Raw genomic sequence first — 19,242 nt, 5'->3', positions numbered from 1 at the left:
TTCCAAAAATAACCAAATGAAATGAACTTGGTCAGCAGAATAAAAGTCAGCGACAGTTGTCAACCTTTAAAGATTTGACTGGTTAACCAGTTGTTGTTTTTTTCCAATTAGTTTGAATGACAACTAAAACAAACTTGAAGGTATTCAGATGATATAAAAATGCACTTCTGAGCAACTTAAACCTGCAAATATGACATTTTTACTTTGAGATTTTATTTATAAATTTTCTCTCACTTGAATAATCCACTAATGTTAATTTCAAAATAAGTATATATCGGATGAGAACATTTGTATCTAAGTAAAGCTTTTCATTTGAAATTCTGCAACATATTGTCAGTGTCTGATTTAGTAATTTTACGAAACTTGACCTACAGTACATTTCAGTTTGTATGTGCCAGAGGAGTGTTGATGCTTTAGTTCATCTATTTGAGTTCAGGTCGTGATGCTAATGCAGCACTTTGACTACTCTCTCCTACCACTGGGCATTGTGTCTGTAATTGCAATGCAAAACACATGGATGCAGATGATTAACACAAAGAAAAGTCTATTTCTATTTAAGTTATACTTGAAAAGAACTCAAATTAAACAAGACCCAAAACAGAATACAAAACTCCGGGGTGAAACATGACCACACACTTTTGAAATACAAGTAAGCAGACAAAAATTGTATGTTTAATAAAATCAAATGATGCATTTTACAGAAATTAATATAGAAAATTTATTTTTTGTGTGTATATATATATATATATATATATATCTCCCTGTACACTTGAATACAGTAGGCAGCATTTTATATATTTTAATTTATATTTAAAAAGCATAATAGTGAAAAGCTTCAACAAGATTCTTCTTTCCTGATAAACAACTTTAATAAACGTCAGAACAGTTTCTAAATGAAGCCTGTTCTTTGAGGTATTAGTCAAAAGTGTTTTATACATTGGGAAAAAAGAACTGCATGTAAACATTGACAGTAATTAGTAAGGAGTGTTTGGCTTCAAAAAGAGAGGAGCATTTAATAGAAATATTAAGGTTTGAACTTGAGAGCGAACTCCTGCAGCGCGGCCAGAAGCTTCTCCTCCTCCTGCGGTGTGGAGCGAGAGGAGGCGAGCGGCAGGTGTGTCGCCACCGCTTTACGATCTGGAAGAAAAGTTTGTGGAAATATATGAGACAACAGGAGAGACGCCAAAGTTCAAAGTTCAGAAACTATTGTTTGGCACTGGGCAGGAAGTGCACGGTACAGGTTGCTGCTGTGAACAGAGATGATAAAAGACGGAAACACACACAATAAATATGCCATGAAACATACATTTTGGGTTAAAAGAGGCTAAAATAATTCACAACAGTGATACACATTCACATTGTTACGCTTTGACTCTCGCCTCTATTATGTTGATTAAAAACAGTTATGACAGCAGAGAGAACACAGAAAGTTTCAGGAAGTTGTGTCTGACCCTGGAAGAAGAGTCCGCTGGGATTTTTGGTGGCGGCAGCGGACACAGCGAGCCAGACCACGGTGTCGGCCCCCATGGCCTCCGTCCTCAGCCTGGACTGCATCTTAGCGTGGAATGAAGGCATGGACGACTGGACCGCTGCAGAGAGAACAACAAAACTGGATCGCGGGCAAAACTTACACGTATTCACAGATTTGAATGTACAGTAAATACACGGCTTGATCTTACAGTCCTGACTTTATCGTAGTCTACAGTGAAGTACACAGCCCTGATTTTGTTTTACTGTCACGTTTCAATTGGGACTTCGGAATGTGGTCATTAATATTAATCATATTCACTTATTATTGCTGTTATCATCATTATTAGTAGTAGTAGTATTGTTAATGTGCAATTAGTTGTGTTTATAGCACACTCAGATACACTTGTACTTTAAATTATTCATGTTGACTGGAACTGTTTGAACTTGAAATATATTAAAACTACACAGAACAAGCAATCTGAATAAGTAACCTTAAGTAGGTCTCTGCAAACTTTCAGTATTTTCACAATTTCATACACTGAACAAGAATTACTGTCTCATGGTTGTATCGCTCTGCCAACCAGTCAAGTTGCAGTTTACGTCCATGTCTGTCCAGACCTACATAATATACGTCGTAATGACTTGGAAGAAATTTGGTTTATAAAGCTGTGTGACAGATGTATGGGACGGCCTTGAGGTCACAGTGACCTTTGACCCCAAAAACTGAATCGGTTCATCCTCGAGACAAAGTGCATGTTGGTGCCAAATTTGAAGGATTCCCATCAGGGGGAGTCTGGAGATATCATGTTCATGAGAACGCTACCGCCGTCATGGAAGCATAAACATGTTTGTTCGTTGCTGCCCTAAAATGTAGATATAATTCACCCTGTGGCCTCAATGTCAAACACAGTGACCTCTGGTGGCGGAAAGGTTACTGTTAGGTTTGGACTGAACCGCAGCTTTATGTAGAGTTCAGCAATGGTGACATCTAAACTGCAGCAGAGCTTAATAGTTGTTAAGTTTTGAAATATATTTTTGCTTTGTTCACCTGGTGTGTCCGCCCAGCCGGGGTGCATGGACGAGAAGTGGACCTCTTTGTGCTGAGAAGCCCATCTCTCCGTCAGAATCACCTGCTGCCTCTGCGGCACAGAGACAAACACACATGCACGTCAGTGACGATGAATACACGGTGCCACAGTCTCCATCTCCGTGGACAGCTGATGGAAATGCATCTCTTTTACTTTATTCTGAGCGTAGGACATGGTGCCGTCAAACGTCCCCTTCTCAAACTGGAGGTCGTCCACGTTCATCTTCTGCGTCAGCATGCCGCCTGACGACACTGTGACCTGCGGGGGGGGGGGGGCTGCAACTTTAGATTTTTTTACTTTGAACACTGGGAGTCCGTCTGTTCATCCACAGACTGTAATGATGTGTTTTTTTTCTTCTTCTGTTGAAATTCAACCCACCACTCTCGGGTCTTCCACCTTCTTCAGAGCAGGTATCAGTGCAGTGGTGAGGATGTACGTACCTGAAAATAAAGTAAACACAGAAGTTCAGCAACATTTACCTGCGCTGCCTGAAAAGCTGCACTCGATCATTTCTGACAACAAGCTGTCAAGTACATGATTGGGCACATTTTTTTTTTTTTTTTATCTTACTTGCTTATCATTTATCAAAACAACACTTACTGAGAAGTGTTTTATTTTGTTCAATAGACAAAAGTTTTTTTGCAGCAGAGTGATTCGTTGCAGAATACATGCAGAAGAACAGAGCCCGACTGATACCGATATTTGAGGCCGATACCAATATTAAGGAATAGAAAAAAATTCAGATATCGATATATCAGCCGATATTCTTTAAATATACTTTACAGTTCATGTATATATATATATAAACACACTTTTTTTTCTTTTGCAACGTGTTTTTTTAAACACTTGGAATAAAGATATGTGATGGAGGCAGGATGTTTTACAGTTTACTGTCCACACTGACATCAGAGCACTGAAACTATCAAGTTCACTGTGAATTCAAACATTAACTTAAAACAAATAACGATGAAAAGAAATAAAACAATCTGTAGTTTACCCCAAGCGTCTTCTCTGCATTGTGTTCTGTAAAAACATTCTTCTGTTGTCATATCGGCCAACATGCACACAGATACTAATATCTATAATATCTGTGACAGGCGAATATCCGCCGTTAAAATCAGCCAAAATATCAAATACTACAAAGTATTAAATAATCAACATGTCTCTGGTCCTGACTGAAATGTGTTTGTAGCTCAGAGTGTTGAAAACTAAAGTTGGCTTCAGATGTCTGATCAGAATTTTTTTTTTTTAAGTTTTACACAATGTCGACACCATCTAAAAACTTCGGCTTCATTTCTCGAACTAAGCTTTCCAAAAAGACGCCGTTTAAGAACGGATCTCCGTTCTCGGCTATTAAACTGTTATTGGTTGGAAATGCTTTTCTTTTTCTTACCGAGTGTATTCGTGGCAAAGTTCTGCTCCAGACCCTCCTCGGTTAATTCTCTCTGGTTGACCATGCAGCCTGCGTTGTTGATCTGTGGGAACACGACGGGAGATTGAAGCGACAGTTAAAACCTGTGAGGGAATGACAGCCGAACCGTCACATATCTGCAGATACCTACCAGCACATGTAACGTGTTGTTTTCTGAGAAGCCCTGCGCAAACTCCCACACCTGCCGGGCACTCGACATGTCAACAATGTGGATGTGAACATCCTGGAAGTAAATAAGACAAATTTGTAATAACTTCCTGTTCAAAAGAGAGAAAAAACAAATCAAAGAGGAATTTTCCTTTTGTGATGTATTTGGGACTTTGTGAGGAGAGCGAGAGGTGGAGGAGTAGTGAACAGCAAACTCAAAACATCAAAGAGGCTGTGATGCTGCTGTTGCATATTTTGTGAAAGCAATTCATTTGGAATTGATGATATTTTGGTGCTTTCACACAGGAAGTGAAATGGAGGCAGAGGGAGGTTTTGCTTCCCCTGTTGTATTTTTTATTAATGATTACTTCCTGACAAATTATTTATTCATAAAGCCTGCATTCACATATTGCCGAGGTCAGCAATTAATGTCAAATGTGTAGCATGTCATTGTATATTTCACGAAGGAGAGTGTTTTCCAGGCGTGGTGGAGAAGCAGCTTTATTCTCATGCAGTCACTTCATTTAAAAATGATGAATATAACTGCTTGTTTTGAGATTCTGTCAGCAGATGAGACAGATGAGTTTCAGCAGCACAAGTTAATATGTCTTTTGAAAAGAATAAAACTGGAAGACAGATGAGACGACACGGTAGGCAGTATTGGGTGTTACAAGGTTGTATTAACCATGATAATAAACAGCTGAATATTTATGCTGAACACCCTGTTTTGGCCCCCAACTATTTGCCCACCGCGTGGAGGTGTTTCCGCTCAGTATGTCTTCACTCAGTTCAGATAAGGTCAAAGTTCACACTAGAAAACCCTTTTAACAGGTGAAATGAGACTGAAAACTCAGAAGGAATTCTTCTTTCAGTGCAAACAGATATTCAACAAGTACTATACCTGATTTTTACTCCGTTCCACAATTTCATCTTTGGCTACTTCTGCTCGGCCTTTGTTCCGACACAACATGTGAACGGTTCCTCCTGTCGGCATAAGAAGAAAACGAATCAGTGGACAAGTCAGCTGTAACACCTGGAAGACTTTTACCTACTGCGCAGGTAAAAGGGTTTTACATGCAAGTATGAAGAAGAACAGAAAGACTAAAACAACTTGAAATTTCAACACGCAAACAAATAATTATAGCAATTAAATATATGAGGATTTTTTTTTTTTAAAGATATTTTGTTTACGAAGCCTAAAAGGCCAACAGAAGTTTGTACTTATATAGTTCAATGTGCAATGCCAATAAATGGCTCTTCTTCTTCAAAAGGTGTTTTATTTTTGTTTGTTTTTAAACTATGATTAGTGATTTTCCCATCAGGGTGGCATAAAAATAAACAAAAGGCAGCAATTCAATTGTTTATTTCCATTATTAAGATGACAATTAATCATCAACTCCATTTTTCTGATAGTGACAGCCTTACTTGTCATCCTTCAAAAACCGGTGGAGGGACTTTAATCAAAACAAAAACGGGAAGTAAGACTAAGACGTGTGAACCCCTTTTTCTGTCTAAACGGTACCGTTTCCTACAAGCGGAGGGAACAAACAAAACAAGCTGTCAGCTGCCCACCTTCAAACACTCACCTCTGTCGGCGATTTCCTGCGCGGTGGCTTTCCCGATCCCGCTGTTGGCTCCCGTCACCATGAAGGACCTCCCGCTCAGGTTCACCTCCAGGTCAGCTGGAGCAAAATGCTTCGCTGCAGCTTCATAGCCGCTCCTGTTCAGATCAGAGCAGCGTGACGAGTTCACCACACAAACACCAATATTACCACATGATCGTGTAACACTTAGTCGGAGTTGGGTTTAGTTCAAACTCGGTTCTATTTCACAATAAAAAAAAAAAACTTTTTTTTTTTTTTTTTTTTTTGCAGTTATCTTAATAACTGATTAGTTGTTCATTCCAGTTTCTCGGATGTGAGGATTTTATGCTTTTCTTTGTCATACTTGATGGTAAACTGGGTGTCGTTGTCGACGTCGCATCTTTCGCTGTTTTGTAACATTTAAATGAGATATTTCTCAACAGAGCTTTTGCTGTTTCAGATTAGATGACGGCCTGTGTTATTTTTAACTGAGTTAAGATGGTTCACGGAATGTTTTAGTTTTTTTTCGTATTCTTACTTGTCCACTTGAAACGAAGACAAAGTAGGTGTGTGGAGACAAATATGTCCCTCTTTGTAGTTAAACAAATGATCGTGTATCATAGAAATGTTCTCACAGACTGATGTTCTTAAACAGTATTGGAAATTACTTTTTGCAGAGATGCTATTTTCTTCTTCTTTACTTTATGACAAAAAATTGTATCAGTGACGATCCCGTTTCATTAATACAACAGAAATGAACCGATTATTGATGGGCAGAAAAAAGACAGACAATCCTGATTTAATCCGAAATATCATTTAGGTCATTGATCCGGCAAAATATGACAACCTCGTGCTTCTCAAATGTGAACCGTGATTACTTTTGTTCTGCTTTATATCTTTCTAAATTTAAGATATTTAGATTGGGTTATTTGTCAGATAATAAAAAAAACAAAAAAACAGCTTAACTGTATTATTTATATTTAGTCACAGCCCTGGCTGTACTGTACAGTATTGTGTAAACACTAACAGTTAACTGTAACCGTACAATAGCTGAGTATTATATCATTATTACGTGAGGTTTAACCGTGTGTGCTCGTCTTCAGGCAGTTGTCAAAGTTAATATAACATAGAAATGATTGTCTCCGCTTACTTTGTGTACTCCTGCAGTCCCTTCACGAACCAAACAGCATTCCTGTACATGGACATTTTAGCACATACGCGGCTGCTCTGTTTGTCTCCGGAAAACGCGTGTTTATAAACTGGAGGGAGACCACAGTCCAATGTTGTTGTTTCATAAGAATGACTGGAGCTGGTTATGTAGTGGAGTGGGCGGGGAGTCACGTGTGTGACCAGCGGAAGTGAATGAAAAAAAAACGTGTCTAGCGCCCCCGGCGGCTACTTCCGATTATTACAGTCAACACGGATACACAGCGATACTGGAGGCGACCCTTTGAGTTAAATCATATTATCTAAGCTGCAATATGATGTAAACAAATAAAAATAAAAAAAGGAAAGGAAAATAATTACTGTCCATATCAAACAAACAATATATAAACCGCTGAGATGAAACTAGGTAAATGGAAGTTTCGGCGGAAGCTCGTAGTTGTCAGGATGGCCGAGTGGTCTAAGGCGCCAGACTCAAGGTGACTCCTTCCGGTGAAACGGGCCTTCTGGTCTCCGAATGGAGGCGTGGGTTCGAATCCCACTTCTGACACAGTTTTATTGACGTCGACGTCGATCTGACGTCACCAAGCTGCTAACTTCACGTCGAACCTTCAGCTGCGCTGTCCTCCGAGCGAAATGCCGTGTTTCCATGGTAACAGTGACACGTGCTAAAAGAGGGAGAGTAAACACCACCGGACACGTGTTTTCACTGCACTGTGACTTGAGCATTTGATAAGTCTGGACTGTGAAAAATGGTCTATGAGTATGACTGGAGGGATGGAGACAGACTTGGAAGTATTAACAAACCTCGTTCTCCTTCGGGTCAATCACTTTCTGTTAAAATGTTAAAAGTTAAAACATAAGCTACACTAAATGTTGTGCATCTCCTGATAACGTACGGACTAAACTGCACTTAACCGCGTAAGATTATAAATTGTTGTATCTTCCTTTCTATTTTATTTTATTGAACGATTATCCTCTTGTAAAGATTGAGTAGCGCCCCCTGCGTGAAACGCTTACAGCACCTCGTGTTCCCAGGCGGTCTCCCATCCAAGTACTAACCAGGCCCGACCTGGTGTTAGAAAACACACAAAATACAACCATTGTGCACAGAAGAGCAGCCTGTCATAATATCGTGTACAATGTCTTAGTGTCGAAACTGACTATCACTTTTCAAATTTCGGCAAAGTCCTCAGTAGTTATCACGAAGTGCGCGCTACGACGAATGAAGCGTTACGGAAGAATAACGAAGTCAAGCAGTCAAACAGGTTTCTTGCTGGCTGGTTCTACGCAGTTGTCAGGATGGCCGAGCGGTCTAAGGCGCCAGACTCAAGGTGACAAACCTTCCTAGTGTGGGACTTCTGGTCTCCGAATGGAGGCGTGGGTTCGAATCCCACTTCTGACAATAACTTTTGATGGCGAAAGGCACGGCAAGCTTTTTGTCGCGGCTTTTATCAAGTCAAATGATTTATTTATATATGTATAGTATGTAGTATTGTTAGTGACAAAGGACAGGAAAGCAGCAAAAAAAATAAATATATATATATATTTTAATTTGTTTGTCATATTTGGGATTGGCTATTTACCAATTTATTAAGAGAAAGAGAGAAATGTGTTTTCATTTGATGCCTTTTTAAATTACGGAATAGTAGATAAAATAGAAAATCTTATGTAAATATAAAAACAGTTCGATAAAAAAAAAAACTGTTTAATTACCCTCATTTAACTTGGAACTGAGTTTATAGCCTACGATGATCAGTCACGTTATGAAAACAGTTAAACTGTAGGTAATACACAGTACTGTAATCTGCACTCTAAATATCGATGGACATATAAAATGTGAAAAAATATAAGTTATGAATGTAAGATAACACAATACTACAAAAAAAAACTGTGAAATAGCCTATAAAAAGGACAGAATGTAGGAATAATATTTAGTCTGTTTTAAAAAGTAGCTACCGGTACTCTAAAAACAGTTGGTAAGATTATAAGTCCCAATCATCTATCATTTTTTCAGAGATGTTTTATCCTGTTTTAAATATACGGTAAAAATCCACATCAGTTTTATTTGGATCTTCAAGCAGGGGAAACATGTCTAAATGTTCCGTGATGAAAATTTACATTTTCTTGATCAGAGTTAATTCCTGTAAAGGACTAGAGGCAAGAAAATATAAAAATTTGGATGGGAGACCGAAGGGGAATACCAGGTGCTGCGAGCATTTTATTTCCTCGAAAGGGGGCGCCACTCCTTATTTAAAAATGCGAGACGTTTCACAAACACAGCAGTCAACAACTATTACAGTTTCATCAGGTTCTCTTCTGCTACAACATCACATTCTCTGCTGTGACGTCATCACATTCTTTTATGTGACATCATCAGGTTCTCTTCTGCTACAACATCACATTCTCTGCTGTGACATCATCGCATTCTTTTATGTGACATCATCAGGTTCACTTCTGCTACAACATCACATTCTCTGCTGTGACATCATCACATTCTTTTATGTGACTTCATCATGGTCGCTTCTGCTACAACATCACACTCTCTGCTGTGACATCATCACGTTCTTTTATGTGACATCATCAGGTTGTCTTCTGCTACAACATCACACTGTCTGCTGTGACATCATCGCATTCTTTTATGTGACATCATCAGGTTCGCTTCTGCTACAACATCACATTCTCTGCTGTGACATCATCACATTCTTTTATGTGACATCATCATGGTCGCTTCTGCTACAACATCACACTCTCTGCTGTGACATCATCACGTTCTTTTATGTGACATCATCAGGTTGTCTTCTATAACCACATTTTGGTGTATTTTTGATCAAATATTAAATAATATCAGAATTTCTTTCTTTTTTTACGAAGGATTTCCTTGTTTCAGTGTTATGTTCCTTAAGGTTCCTCCAAAATGAACATGTTTTCAGTAATTTGATATGTTTTTGAAATGACTATCGAGTATCTGAAGATACAGAAGGATAAAAACAGATGTAAGATCCAGCCTGAAGAAAAGTTGTCTGTGTTTTGGCGTCTTTAAAAAGGTCCTTACAGCCTGTGATCGTCGCTTACGGCCATACCACTCTGAACACGCCCGATCTCGTCTGATCTCGGAAGCTAAGCAGGGTCGGGCCTGGTTAGTACTTGGATGGGAGACCGCCTGGGAATACCAGGTGCTGTAAGCATTTTATTTTCACAATCTGTCAAAAATTTTATCTTATTTCCTCAGCAGGGGGCGCCACTCATTATTTACAAGAGCAAGACGTTTCACAAACACAGCAGTCAACAACTATGACAGTTTCATCAGGTTGTCTTCTGCTACAACATCACATTCTCTGCTGTGACGTCATCACATTCTTTTATGTGACATCATGAGGTTCTCTTCTGCTACAACATCACACTGTCTGCTGTGACATCATCGCATTCTTTTATGTGACATCATCATGGTCGCTTCTGCTACAACATCACATTCTCTGCTGTGACATCATCACGTTCTTTTATGTGACATCATCAGGTTGTCTTCTATAACCACATTTTGGTGTATTTTTGATCAAATATTAAATAATATCAGAATTTCTTTCTTTTTTTATTCAGGATGTTTTTGTTTCAGTGTTATGTTCCTATAGGTTCCTCCGAAATGAACATGTTTTCAGTAATTTGATATGTTTTTGAAATGACTATCGAGTATCTGAAGATACAGAAGGATAAAAACAGATGTAAGATCCAGCCTGAAGAAAAGTTGTCTGTGTTTTGGCGTCTTTAAAAAGGTCCTTACAGCCTGTGATTGTCGCTTACGGCCATACCACTCTGAACACGCCCGATCTCGTCTGATCTCGGAAGCTAAGCAGGGTCGGGCCTGGTTAGTACTTGGATGGGAGACCGCCTGGGAATACCAGGTGCTGTAAGCATTTTATTTTCACAATCTGTCAAAGATTTTATCTTATTTCCTCAGCAGGGGGCGCCACTCATTATTTACAAGAGCAAGACGTTTCACAAACACAGCAGTCAACAACTATGACAATTTCATCAGATTGTCTTCTGCTACAACATCACATTCTCTGCTGTGACGTCATCACATTCTTTTATGTGACATCATCAGATTGTCTTCTGCTACAACATCACATTCTCTGCTGTGACATCATCACGTTCTTTTATGTGACATCATCAGGTTGTCTTCTATAACCACATTTTGGTGTATTTTTGATCAAATATTAAATAATATCAGAATTTCTTTCTTTTTTTACGAAGGATTTCTTTGTTTCAGTGTTATGTTCCTATAGGTTCCTCCGAAATGAACATGTTTTCAGTAATTTGATATGTTTTTGAAATGACTATCGAGTATCTGAAGATACAGAAGGGTAAAAACAGATGTAAGATCCAGCCTGAAGAAAAGTTGTCTGTGTTTTGGCGTCTTTAAAAAGGTCCTTACAGCCTGTGATTGTCGCTTACGGCCATACCACTCTGAACACGCCCGATCTCGTCTGATCTCGGAAGCTTAGCAGGGTCGGGCCTGGTTAGTACTTGGATGGGAGACCGCCTGGGAATACCAGGTGCTGTAAGCATTTTATTTTCACAATCTGTCAAAGATTTTATCTTATTTCCTCAGCAGGGGGCGCCACTCATTATTTACAAGAGCAAGACGTTTCACAAACACAGCAGTCAACAACTATGACAGTTTCATCAGGTTGTCTTCTGCTACAACATCACATTCTCTGCTGTGACGTCATCACATTCTTTTTATGTGACATCATCAGGTTCTCTTCTGCTACAACATCACATTCTCTTCTGTGACATCATCACATTCTTTTATGTGACTTCATCATGGTCGCTTCTGCTACAACATCACACTCTCTGCTGTGACATCATCACGTTCTTTTATGTGACATCATCAGGTTGTCTTCTATAACCACATTTTGGTGTATTTTTGATCAAATATTAAATAATATCAGAATTTCTTTCTTTTTTTATTCAGGATGTTTTTGTTTCAGTGTTATGTTCCTATAGGTTCCTCCGAAATGAACATGTTTTCAGTAATTTGATATGTTTTTGAAATGACTATCGAGTATCTGAAGATACAGAAGGATAAAAACAGATGTAAGATCCAGCCTGAAGAAAAGTTGTCTGTGTTTTGGCGTCTTTAAAAAGGTCCTTACAGCCTGTGATTGTCGCTTACGGCCATACCACTCTGAACACGCCCGATCTCGTCTGATCTCGGAAGCTAAGCAGGGTCGGGCCTGGTTAGTACTTGGATGGGAGACCGCCTGGGAATACCAGGTGCTGTAAGCATTTTATTTTCACAATCTGTCAAAGATTTTATCTTATTTCCTCAGCAGGGGGCGCCACTCATTATTTACAAGAGCAAGACGTTTCACAAACACAGCAGTCAACACCTATGACAGTTTCATCAGGTTGTCTTCTGCTACAACATCACATTCTCTGCTGTGACGTCATCACATTCTTTTATGTGACATCATGAGGTTCTCTTCTGCTACAACATCACACTGTCTGCTGTGACATCATCGCATTCTTTTATGTGACATCATCAGGTTCGCTTCTGCTACAACATCACATTCTCTGCTGTGACGTCATCACATTCTTTTATGTGACATCATCAGATTGTCTTCTGCTACAACATCACATTCTCTGCTGTGACATCATCACGTTCTTTTATGTGACATCATCAGGTTGTCTTCTATAACCACATTTTGGTGTATTTTTGATCAAATATTAAATAATATCAGAATTTCTTTCTTTTTTTACGAAGGATTTCTTTGTTTCAGTGTTATGTTCCTATAGGTTCCTCCGAAATGAACATGTTTTCAGTAATTTGATATGTTTTTGAAATGACTATCGAGTATCTGAAGATACAGAAGGGTAAAAACAGATGTAAGATCCAGCCTGAAGAAAAGTTGTCTGTGTTTTGGCGTCTTTAAAAAGGTCCTTACAGCCTGTGATTGTCGCTTACGGCCATACCACTCTGAACACGCCCGATCTCGTCTGATCTCGGAAGCTTAGCAGGGTCGGGCCTGGTTAGTACTTGGATGGGAGACCGCCTGGGAATACCAGGTGCTGTAAGCATTTTATTTTCACAATCTGTCAAAGATTTTATCTTATTTCCTCAGCAGGGGGCGCCACTCATTATTTACAAGAGCAAGACGTTTCACAAACACAGCAGTCAACAACTATGACAGTTTCATCAGGTTGTCTTCTGCTACAACATCACATTCTCTGCTGTGACGTCATCACATTCTTTTTATGTGACATCATCAGGTTCTCTTCTGCTACAACATCACATTCTCTTCTGTGACATCATCACATTCTTTTATGTGACTTCATCATGGTCGCTTCTGCTACAACATCACACTCTCTGCTGTGACATCATCACGTTCTTTTATGTGACATCATCAGGTTGTCTTCTATAACCACATTTTGGTGTATTTTTGATCAAATATTAAATAATATCAGAATTTCTTTCTTTTTTTATTCAGGATGTTTTTGTTTCAGTGTTATGTTCCTATAGGTTCCTCCGAAATGAACATGTTTTCAGTAATTTGATATGTTTTTGAAATGACTATCGAGTATCTGAAGATACAGAAGGATAAAAACAGATGTAAGATCCAGCCTGAAGAAAAGTTGTCTGTGTTTTGGCGTCTTTAAAAAGGTCCTTACAGCCTGTGATTGTCGCTTACGGCCATACCACTCTGAACACGCCCGATCTCGTCTGATCTCGGAAGCTAAGCAGGGTCGGGCCTGGTTAGTACTTGGATGGGAGACCGCCTGGGAATACCAGGTGCTGTAAGCATTTTATTTTCACAATCTGTCAAAGATTTTATCTTATTTCCTCAGCAGGGGGCGCCACTCATTATTTACAAGAGCAAGACGTTTCACAAACACAGCAGTCAACACCTATGACAGTTTCATCAGGTTGTCTTCTGCTACAACATCACATTCTCTGCTGTGACGTCATCACATTCTTTTATGTGACATCATGAGGTTCTCTTCTGCTACAACATCACACTGTCTGCTGTGACATCATCGCATTCTTTTATGTGACATCATCAGGTTCGCTTCTGCTACAACATCACATTCTCTGCTGTGACATCATCACATTCTTTTATGTGACATCATCATGGTCGCTTCTGCTACAACATCACACTCTCTGCTGTGACATCATCACGTTCTTTTATGTGACATCATCAGGTTGTCTTCTATAACCACATTTTGGTGTATTTTTGATCAAATATTAAATAATATCAGAATTTCTTTCTTTTTTTACGAAGGATTTCTTTGTTTCAGTGTTATGTTCCTATAGGTTCCTCCGAAATGAACATGTTTTCAGTAATTTGATATGTTTTTGAAATGACTATCGAGTATCTGAAGATACAGAAGGATAAAAACAGATGTAAGATCCAGCCTGAAGAAAAGTTGTCTGTGTTTTGGTGTCTTTAAAAAGGTCCTTACAGCCTGTGATTGTCGCTTACGGCCATACCACTCTGAACACGCCCGATCTCGTCTGATCTCGGAAGCTAAGCAGGGTCGGGCCTGGTTAGTACTTGGATGGGAGACCGCCTGGGAATACCAGGTGCTGTAAGCATTTTATTTTCACAATCTGTCAAAGATTTTATCTTATTTCCTCAGCAGGGGGCGCCACTCATTATTTACAAGAGCAAGACGTTTCACAAACACAGCAGTCAACAACTATGACAGTTTCATCAGGTTGTCTTCTGCTACAACATCACATTCTCTGCTGTGACGTCATCACATTCTTTTATGTGACATCATCAGGTTCTCTTCTGCTACAACATCACACTGTCTGCTGTGACATCATCGCATTCTTTTATGTGACATCATCAGGTTCTCTTCTGCTACAACATCACATTCTCTGCTGTGACATCATCACGTTCTTTTATGTGACATCATCAGGTTGTCTTCTATAACCACATTTTGGTGTATTTTTGATCAAATATTAAATAATATCAGAATTTCTTTCTTTTTTTACGAAGGATTTCTTTGTTTCAGTGTTATGTTCCTATAGGTTCCTCCGAAATGAACATGTTTTCAGTAATTTGATATGTTTTTGAAATGACTATCGAGTATCTGAAGATACAGAAGGATAAAAACAGATGTAAGATCCAGCCTGAAGAAAAGTTGTCTGTGTTTTGGCGTTTTTAAAAAGGTCCTTACAGCCTGTGATTGTCGCTTACGGCCATACCACTCTGAACACGCCCGATCTCGTCTGATCTCGGAAGCTTAGCAGGGTCGGGCCTGGTTAGTACTTGGATGGGAGACCGCCTGGGAATACCAGGTGCTGTAAGCATTTTATTTTCACAATCTGTCAAAGATTTTATCTTATTTCCTCAGCAGGGGGCGCCACTCATTATTTACGAGAGCAAGACGTTTCACAAACACAGCAGTCAACAACTATGACAGTTTCATCAGATTGTCTTCTGCTACAACATCACATTCTCTGCTGTGACGTCATCACATTCTTTTATGTGACATCATCAGGTTCTCTTCTGCTACAACATCACATTCTCTGCTGTGACATCATCACGTTCTTTTATGTGACATCATCAGGTTGTCTTCTATAACCACATTTTGGTGTATTTTTGATCAAATATTAAATAATATCAGAATTTCTTTCTTTTTTTACGAAGGATTTCTTTGTTTCAGTGTTATGTTCCTATAGGTTCCTCCGAAATGAACATGTTTTCAGTAATTTGATATGTTTTTGAAATGACTATCGAGTATCTGAAGATACAGAAGGGTAAAAACAGATGTAAGATCCAGCCTGAAGAAAAGTTGTCTGTGTTTTGGCGTCTTTAAAAAGGTCCTTACAGCCTGTGATTGTCGCTTACGGCCATACCACTCTGAACACGCCCGATCTCGTCTGATCTCGGAAGCTAAGCAGGGTCGGGCCTGGTTAGTACTTGGACGGGAGACCGCCTGGGAATACCAGGTGCTGTAAGCATTTTATTTTCACAATCTGTCAAAGATTTTATCTTATTTCCTCAGCAGGGGGCGCCACTCATTATTTACAAGAGCAAGACGTTTCACAAACACAGCAGTCAACAACTATGACAGTTTCATCAGGTTGTCTTCTGCTACAACATCACATTCTCTGCTGTGACGTCATCACATTCTTTTATGTGACATCATGAGGTTCTCTTCTGCTACAACATCACACTGTCTGCTGTGACATCATCGCATTCTTTTATGTGACATCATCAGGTTCGCTTCTGCTACAACATCACATTCTCTGCTGTGACATCATCACATTCTTTTATGTGACATCATCATGGTCGCTTCTGCTATAACATCACACTCTCTGCTGTGACATCATCACGTTCTTTTATGTGACATCATCAGGTTGTCTTCTATAACCACATTTTGGTGTATTTTTGATCAAATATTAAATAATATCAGAATTTCTTTCTTTTTTTACGAAGGATTTCTTTGTTTCAGTGTTATGTTCCTATAGGTTCCTCCGAAATGAACATGTTTTCAGTAATTTGATATGTTTTTGAAATGACTATCGAGTATCTGAAGATACAGAAGGATAAAAACAGATGTAAGATCCAGCCTGAAGAAAAGTTGTCTGTGTTTTGGTGTCTTTAAAAAGGTCCTTACAGCCTGTGATTGTCGCTTACGGCCATACCACTCTGAACACGCCCGATCTCGTCTGATCTCGGAAGCTAAGCAGGGTCGGGCCTGGTTAGTACTTGGATGGGAGACCGCCTGGGAATACCAGGTGCTGTAAGCATTTTATTTTCACAATCTGTCAAAGATTTTATCTTATTTCCTCAGCAGGGGGCGCCACTCATTATTTACAAGAGCAAGACGTTTCACAAACACAGCAGTCAACAACTATGACAGTTTCATCAGGTTGTCTTCTGCTACAACATCACATTCTCTGCTGTGACGTCATCACATTCTTTTATGTGACATCATGAGGTTCTCTTCTGCTACAACATCACACTGTCTGCTGTGACATCATCGCATTCTTTTATGTGACATCATCAGGTTCGCTTCTGCTACAACATCACATTCTCTGCTGTGACATCATCACATTCTTTTATGTGACATCATCATGGTCGCTTCTGCTACAACATCACACTCTCTGCTGTGACATCATCACGTTCTTTTATGTGACATCATCAGGTTGTCTTCTATAACCACATTTTGGTGTATTTTTGATCAAATATTAAATAATATCAGAATTTCTTTCTTTTTTTACGAAGGATTTCTTTGTTTCAGTGTTATGTTCCTATAGGTTCCTCCGAAATGAACATGTTTTCAGTAATTTGATATGTTTTTGAAATGACTATCGAGTATCTGAAGATACAGAAGGATAAAAACAGATGTAAGATCCAGCCTGAAGAAAAGTTGTCTGTGTTTTGGTGTCTTTAAAAAGGCCCTTACAGCCTGTGATTGTCGCTTACGGCCATACCACTCTGAACACGCCCGATCTCGTCTGATCTCGGAAGCTAAGCAGGGTCGGGCCTGGTTAGTACTTGGATGGGAGACCGCCTGGGAATACCAGGTGCTGTAAGCATTTTATTTTCACAATCTGTCAAAGATTTTATCTTATTTCCTCAGCAGGGGGCGCCACTCATTATTTACAAGAGCAAGACGTTTCACAAACACAGCAGTCAACACCTATGACAGTTTCATCAGGTTGTCTTCTGCTACAACATCACATTCTCTGCTGTGACGTCATCACATTCTTTTATGTGACATCATGAGGTTCTCTTCTGCTACAACATCACACTGTCTGCTGTGACATCATCGCATTCTTTTATGTGACATCATCATGGTCGCTTCTGCTACAACATCACATTCTCTGCTGTGACATCATCACATTCTTTTATGTGACATCATCATGGTCGCTTCTGCTACAACATCACACTCTCTGCTGTGACATCATCACGTTCTTTTATGTGACATCATCAGGTTGTCTTCTATAACCACATTTTGGTGTATTTTTGATCAAATATTAAATAATATCAGAATTTCTTTCTTTTTTTACGAAGGATTTCTTTGTTTCAGTGTTATGTTCCTATAGGTTCCTCCGAAATGAACATGTTTTCAGTAATTTGATATGTTTTTGAAATGACTATCGAGTATCTGAAGATACAGAAGGGTAAAAACAGATGTAAGATCCAGCCTGAAGAAAAGTTGTCTGTGTTTTGGCGTCTTTAAAAAGGTCCTTACAGCCTGTGATTGTCGCTTACGGCCATACCACTCTGAACACGCCCGATCTCGTCTGATCTCGGAAGCTTAGCAGGGTCGGGCCTGGTTAGTACTTGGATGGGAGACCGCCTGGGAATACCAGGTGCTGTAAGCATTTTATTTTCACAATCTGTCAAAGATTTTATCTTATTTCCTCAGCAGGGGGCGCCACTCATTATTTACAAGAGCAAGACGTTTCACAAACACAGCAGTCAACAACTATGACAGTTTCATCAGATTGTCTTCTGCTACAACATCACATTCTCTGCTGTGACGTCATCACATTCTTTTATGTGACATCATCAGGTTCTCTTCTGCTACAACATCACATTCTCTGCTGTGACATCATCACGTTCTTTTATGTGACATCATCAGGTTGTCTTCTATAACCACATTTTGGTGTATTTTTGATCAAATATTAAATAATATCAGAATTTCTTTCTTTTTTTACGAAGGATTTCTTTGTTTCAGTGTTATGTTCCTATAGGTTCCTCCGAAATGAACATGTTTTCAGTAATTTGATATGTTTTTGAAATGACTATCGAGTATCTGAAGATACAGAAGGATAAAAACAGATGTAAGATCCAGCCTGAAGAAAAGTTGTCTGTGTTTTGGTGTCTTTAAAAAGGTCCTTACAGCCTGTGATTGTCGCTTACGGCCATACCACTCTGAACACGCCCGATCTCGTCTGATCTCGGAAGCTAAGCAGGGTCGGGCCTGGTTAGTACTTGGATGGGAGACCGCCTGGGAATACCAGGTGCTGTAAGCATTTTATTTTCACAATCTGTCAAAGATTTTATCTTATTTCCTCAGCAGGGGGCGCCACTCATTATTTACAAGAGCAAGACGTTTCACAAACACAGCAGTCAACAACTATGACAGTTTCATCAGGTTGTCTTCTGCTACAACATCACATTCTCTGCTGTGACGTCATCACATTCTTTTATGTGACATCATGAGGTTCTCTTCTGCTACAACATCACACTGTCTGCTGTGACATCATCGCATTCTTTTATGTGACATCATCAGGTTCGCTTCTGCTACAACATCACATTCTCTGCTGTGACATCATCACATTCTTTTATGTGACATCATCATGGTCGCTTCTGCTATAACATCACAC

The 19,242-nt window shown here is 39.4% G+C and overlaps 1 protein-coding gene and 15 non-coding genes across 16 annotated transcripts; 15 read left to right on the top strand and 1 right to left on the bottom strand.

Moving 5' to 3' along the window:
* Positions 1-650: 650 nt before the first annotated feature.
* dhrs12 (dehydrogenase/reductase (SDR family) member 12) lies at positions 651-7,032 on the bottom strand. Its single transcript, XM_069154964.1, has 10 exons — positions 6,871-7,032; positions 5,724-5,857; positions 5,039-5,121; positions 4,121-4,213; positions 3,952-4,033; positions 2,937-2,998; positions 2,712-2,816; positions 2,519-2,609; positions 1,452-1,589; positions 651-1,137 (listed from the first exon to the last, which is right to left on the bottom strand). The coding sequence occupies exons 1-10, from the start codon at positions 6,924-6,926 to the stop codon at positions 1,025-1,027; spliced, it is 957 nt and encodes a 318-aa protein (XP_069011065.1). The 5' UTR covers positions 6,927-7,032; the 3' UTR covers positions 651-1,024.
* Positions 7,033-7,325: 293 nt separating this feature from the next.
* trnal-caa (transfer RNA leucine (anticodon CAA)) lies at positions 7,326-7,434 on the top strand. Its single transcript has 2 exons — positions 7,326-7,363; positions 7,389-7,434. It is a non-coding gene; the product is annotated as a tRNA-Leu (tRNA).
* Positions 7,435-8,180: 746 nt separating this feature from the next.
* Positions 8,181-8,289, top strand: trnal-caa (transfer RNA leucine (anticodon CAA)). Its single transcript has 2 exons — positions 8,181-8,218; positions 8,244-8,289. It is a non-coding gene; the product is annotated as a tRNA-Leu (tRNA).
* Positions 8,290-9,953: 1,664 nt separating this feature from the next.
* On the top strand, positions 9,954-10,072 carry LOC138201705 (5S ribosomal RNA). Its single transcript, XR_011178508.1, has one exon. It is a non-coding gene; the product is annotated as a 5S ribosomal RNA (ribosomal RNA).
* Positions 10,073-10,676: 604 nt separating this feature from the next.
* On the top strand, positions 10,677-10,795 carry LOC138201704 (5S ribosomal RNA). The gene has a single exon (XR_011178507.1). It is a non-coding gene; the product is annotated as a 5S ribosomal RNA (ribosomal RNA).
* Positions 10,796-11,330: 535 nt separating this feature from the next.
* On the top strand, positions 11,331-11,449 carry LOC138201750 (5S ribosomal RNA). The gene has a single exon (XR_011178550.1). It is a non-coding gene; the product is annotated as a 5S ribosomal RNA (ribosomal RNA).
* Positions 11,450-12,054: 605 nt separating this feature from the next.
* Positions 12,055-12,173, top strand: LOC138201703 (5S ribosomal RNA). Its single transcript, XR_011178506.1, has one exon. It is a non-coding gene; the product is annotated as a 5S ribosomal RNA (ribosomal RNA).
* A 673-nt stretch (positions 12,174-12,846) lies between these two features.
* Positions 12,847-12,965, top strand: LOC138201749 (5S ribosomal RNA). The gene has a single exon (XR_011178549.1). It is a non-coding gene; the product is annotated as a 5S ribosomal RNA (ribosomal RNA).
* A 605-nt stretch (positions 12,966-13,570) lies between these two features.
* On the top strand, positions 13,571-13,689 carry LOC138201702 (5S ribosomal RNA). Its single transcript, XR_011178505.1, has one exon. It is a non-coding gene; the product is annotated as a 5S ribosomal RNA (ribosomal RNA).
* Positions 13,690-14,362: 673 nt separating this feature from the next.
* On the top strand, positions 14,363-14,481 carry LOC138201700 (5S ribosomal RNA). Its single transcript, XR_011178503.1, has one exon. It is a non-coding gene; the product is annotated as a 5S ribosomal RNA (ribosomal RNA).
* A 604-nt stretch (positions 14,482-15,085) lies between these two features.
* Positions 15,086-15,204, top strand: LOC138201747 (5S ribosomal RNA). Its single transcript, XR_011178547.1, has one exon. It is a non-coding gene; the product is annotated as a 5S ribosomal RNA (ribosomal RNA).
* A 535-nt stretch (positions 15,205-15,739) lies between these two features.
* Positions 15,740-15,858, top strand: LOC138201710 (5S ribosomal RNA). The gene has a single exon (XR_011178512.1). It is a non-coding gene; the product is annotated as a 5S ribosomal RNA (ribosomal RNA).
* A 673-nt stretch (positions 15,859-16,531) lies between these two features.
* LOC138201699 (5S ribosomal RNA) lies at positions 16,532-16,650 on the top strand. Its single transcript, XR_011178502.1, has one exon. It is a non-coding gene; the product is annotated as a 5S ribosomal RNA (ribosomal RNA).
* A 673-nt stretch (positions 16,651-17,323) lies between these two features.
* On the top strand, positions 17,324-17,442 carry LOC138201698 (5S ribosomal RNA). The gene has a single exon (XR_011178501.1). It is a non-coding gene; the product is annotated as a 5S ribosomal RNA (ribosomal RNA).
* A 673-nt stretch (positions 17,443-18,115) lies between these two features.
* Positions 18,116-18,234, top strand: LOC138201746 (5S ribosomal RNA). The gene has a single exon (XR_011178546.1). It is a non-coding gene; the product is annotated as a 5S ribosomal RNA (ribosomal RNA).
* A 535-nt stretch (positions 18,235-18,769) lies between these two features.
* Positions 18,770-18,888, top strand: LOC138201697 (5S ribosomal RNA). The gene has a single exon (XR_011178500.1). It is a non-coding gene; the product is annotated as a 5S ribosomal RNA (ribosomal RNA).
* Positions 18,889-19,242: the final 354 nt, after the last annotated feature.

Source organism: Embiotoca jacksoni, unplaced genomic scaffold (genome assembly GCF_022577435.1).
Source record: "Embiotoca jacksoni isolate LCO1_2020_lvr unplaced genomic scaffold, fEmbJac1.0.p SCAF_2, whole genome shotgun sequence".
NCBI classification, from domain to species: Eukaryota; Metazoa; Chordata; class Actinopteri; family Embiotocidae; genus Embiotoca; species Embiotoca jacksoni.
The sequence above is the reverse complement of the archived record's forward strand: the minus strand, read 5'-3'. Positions and strand labels throughout refer to the sequence as shown.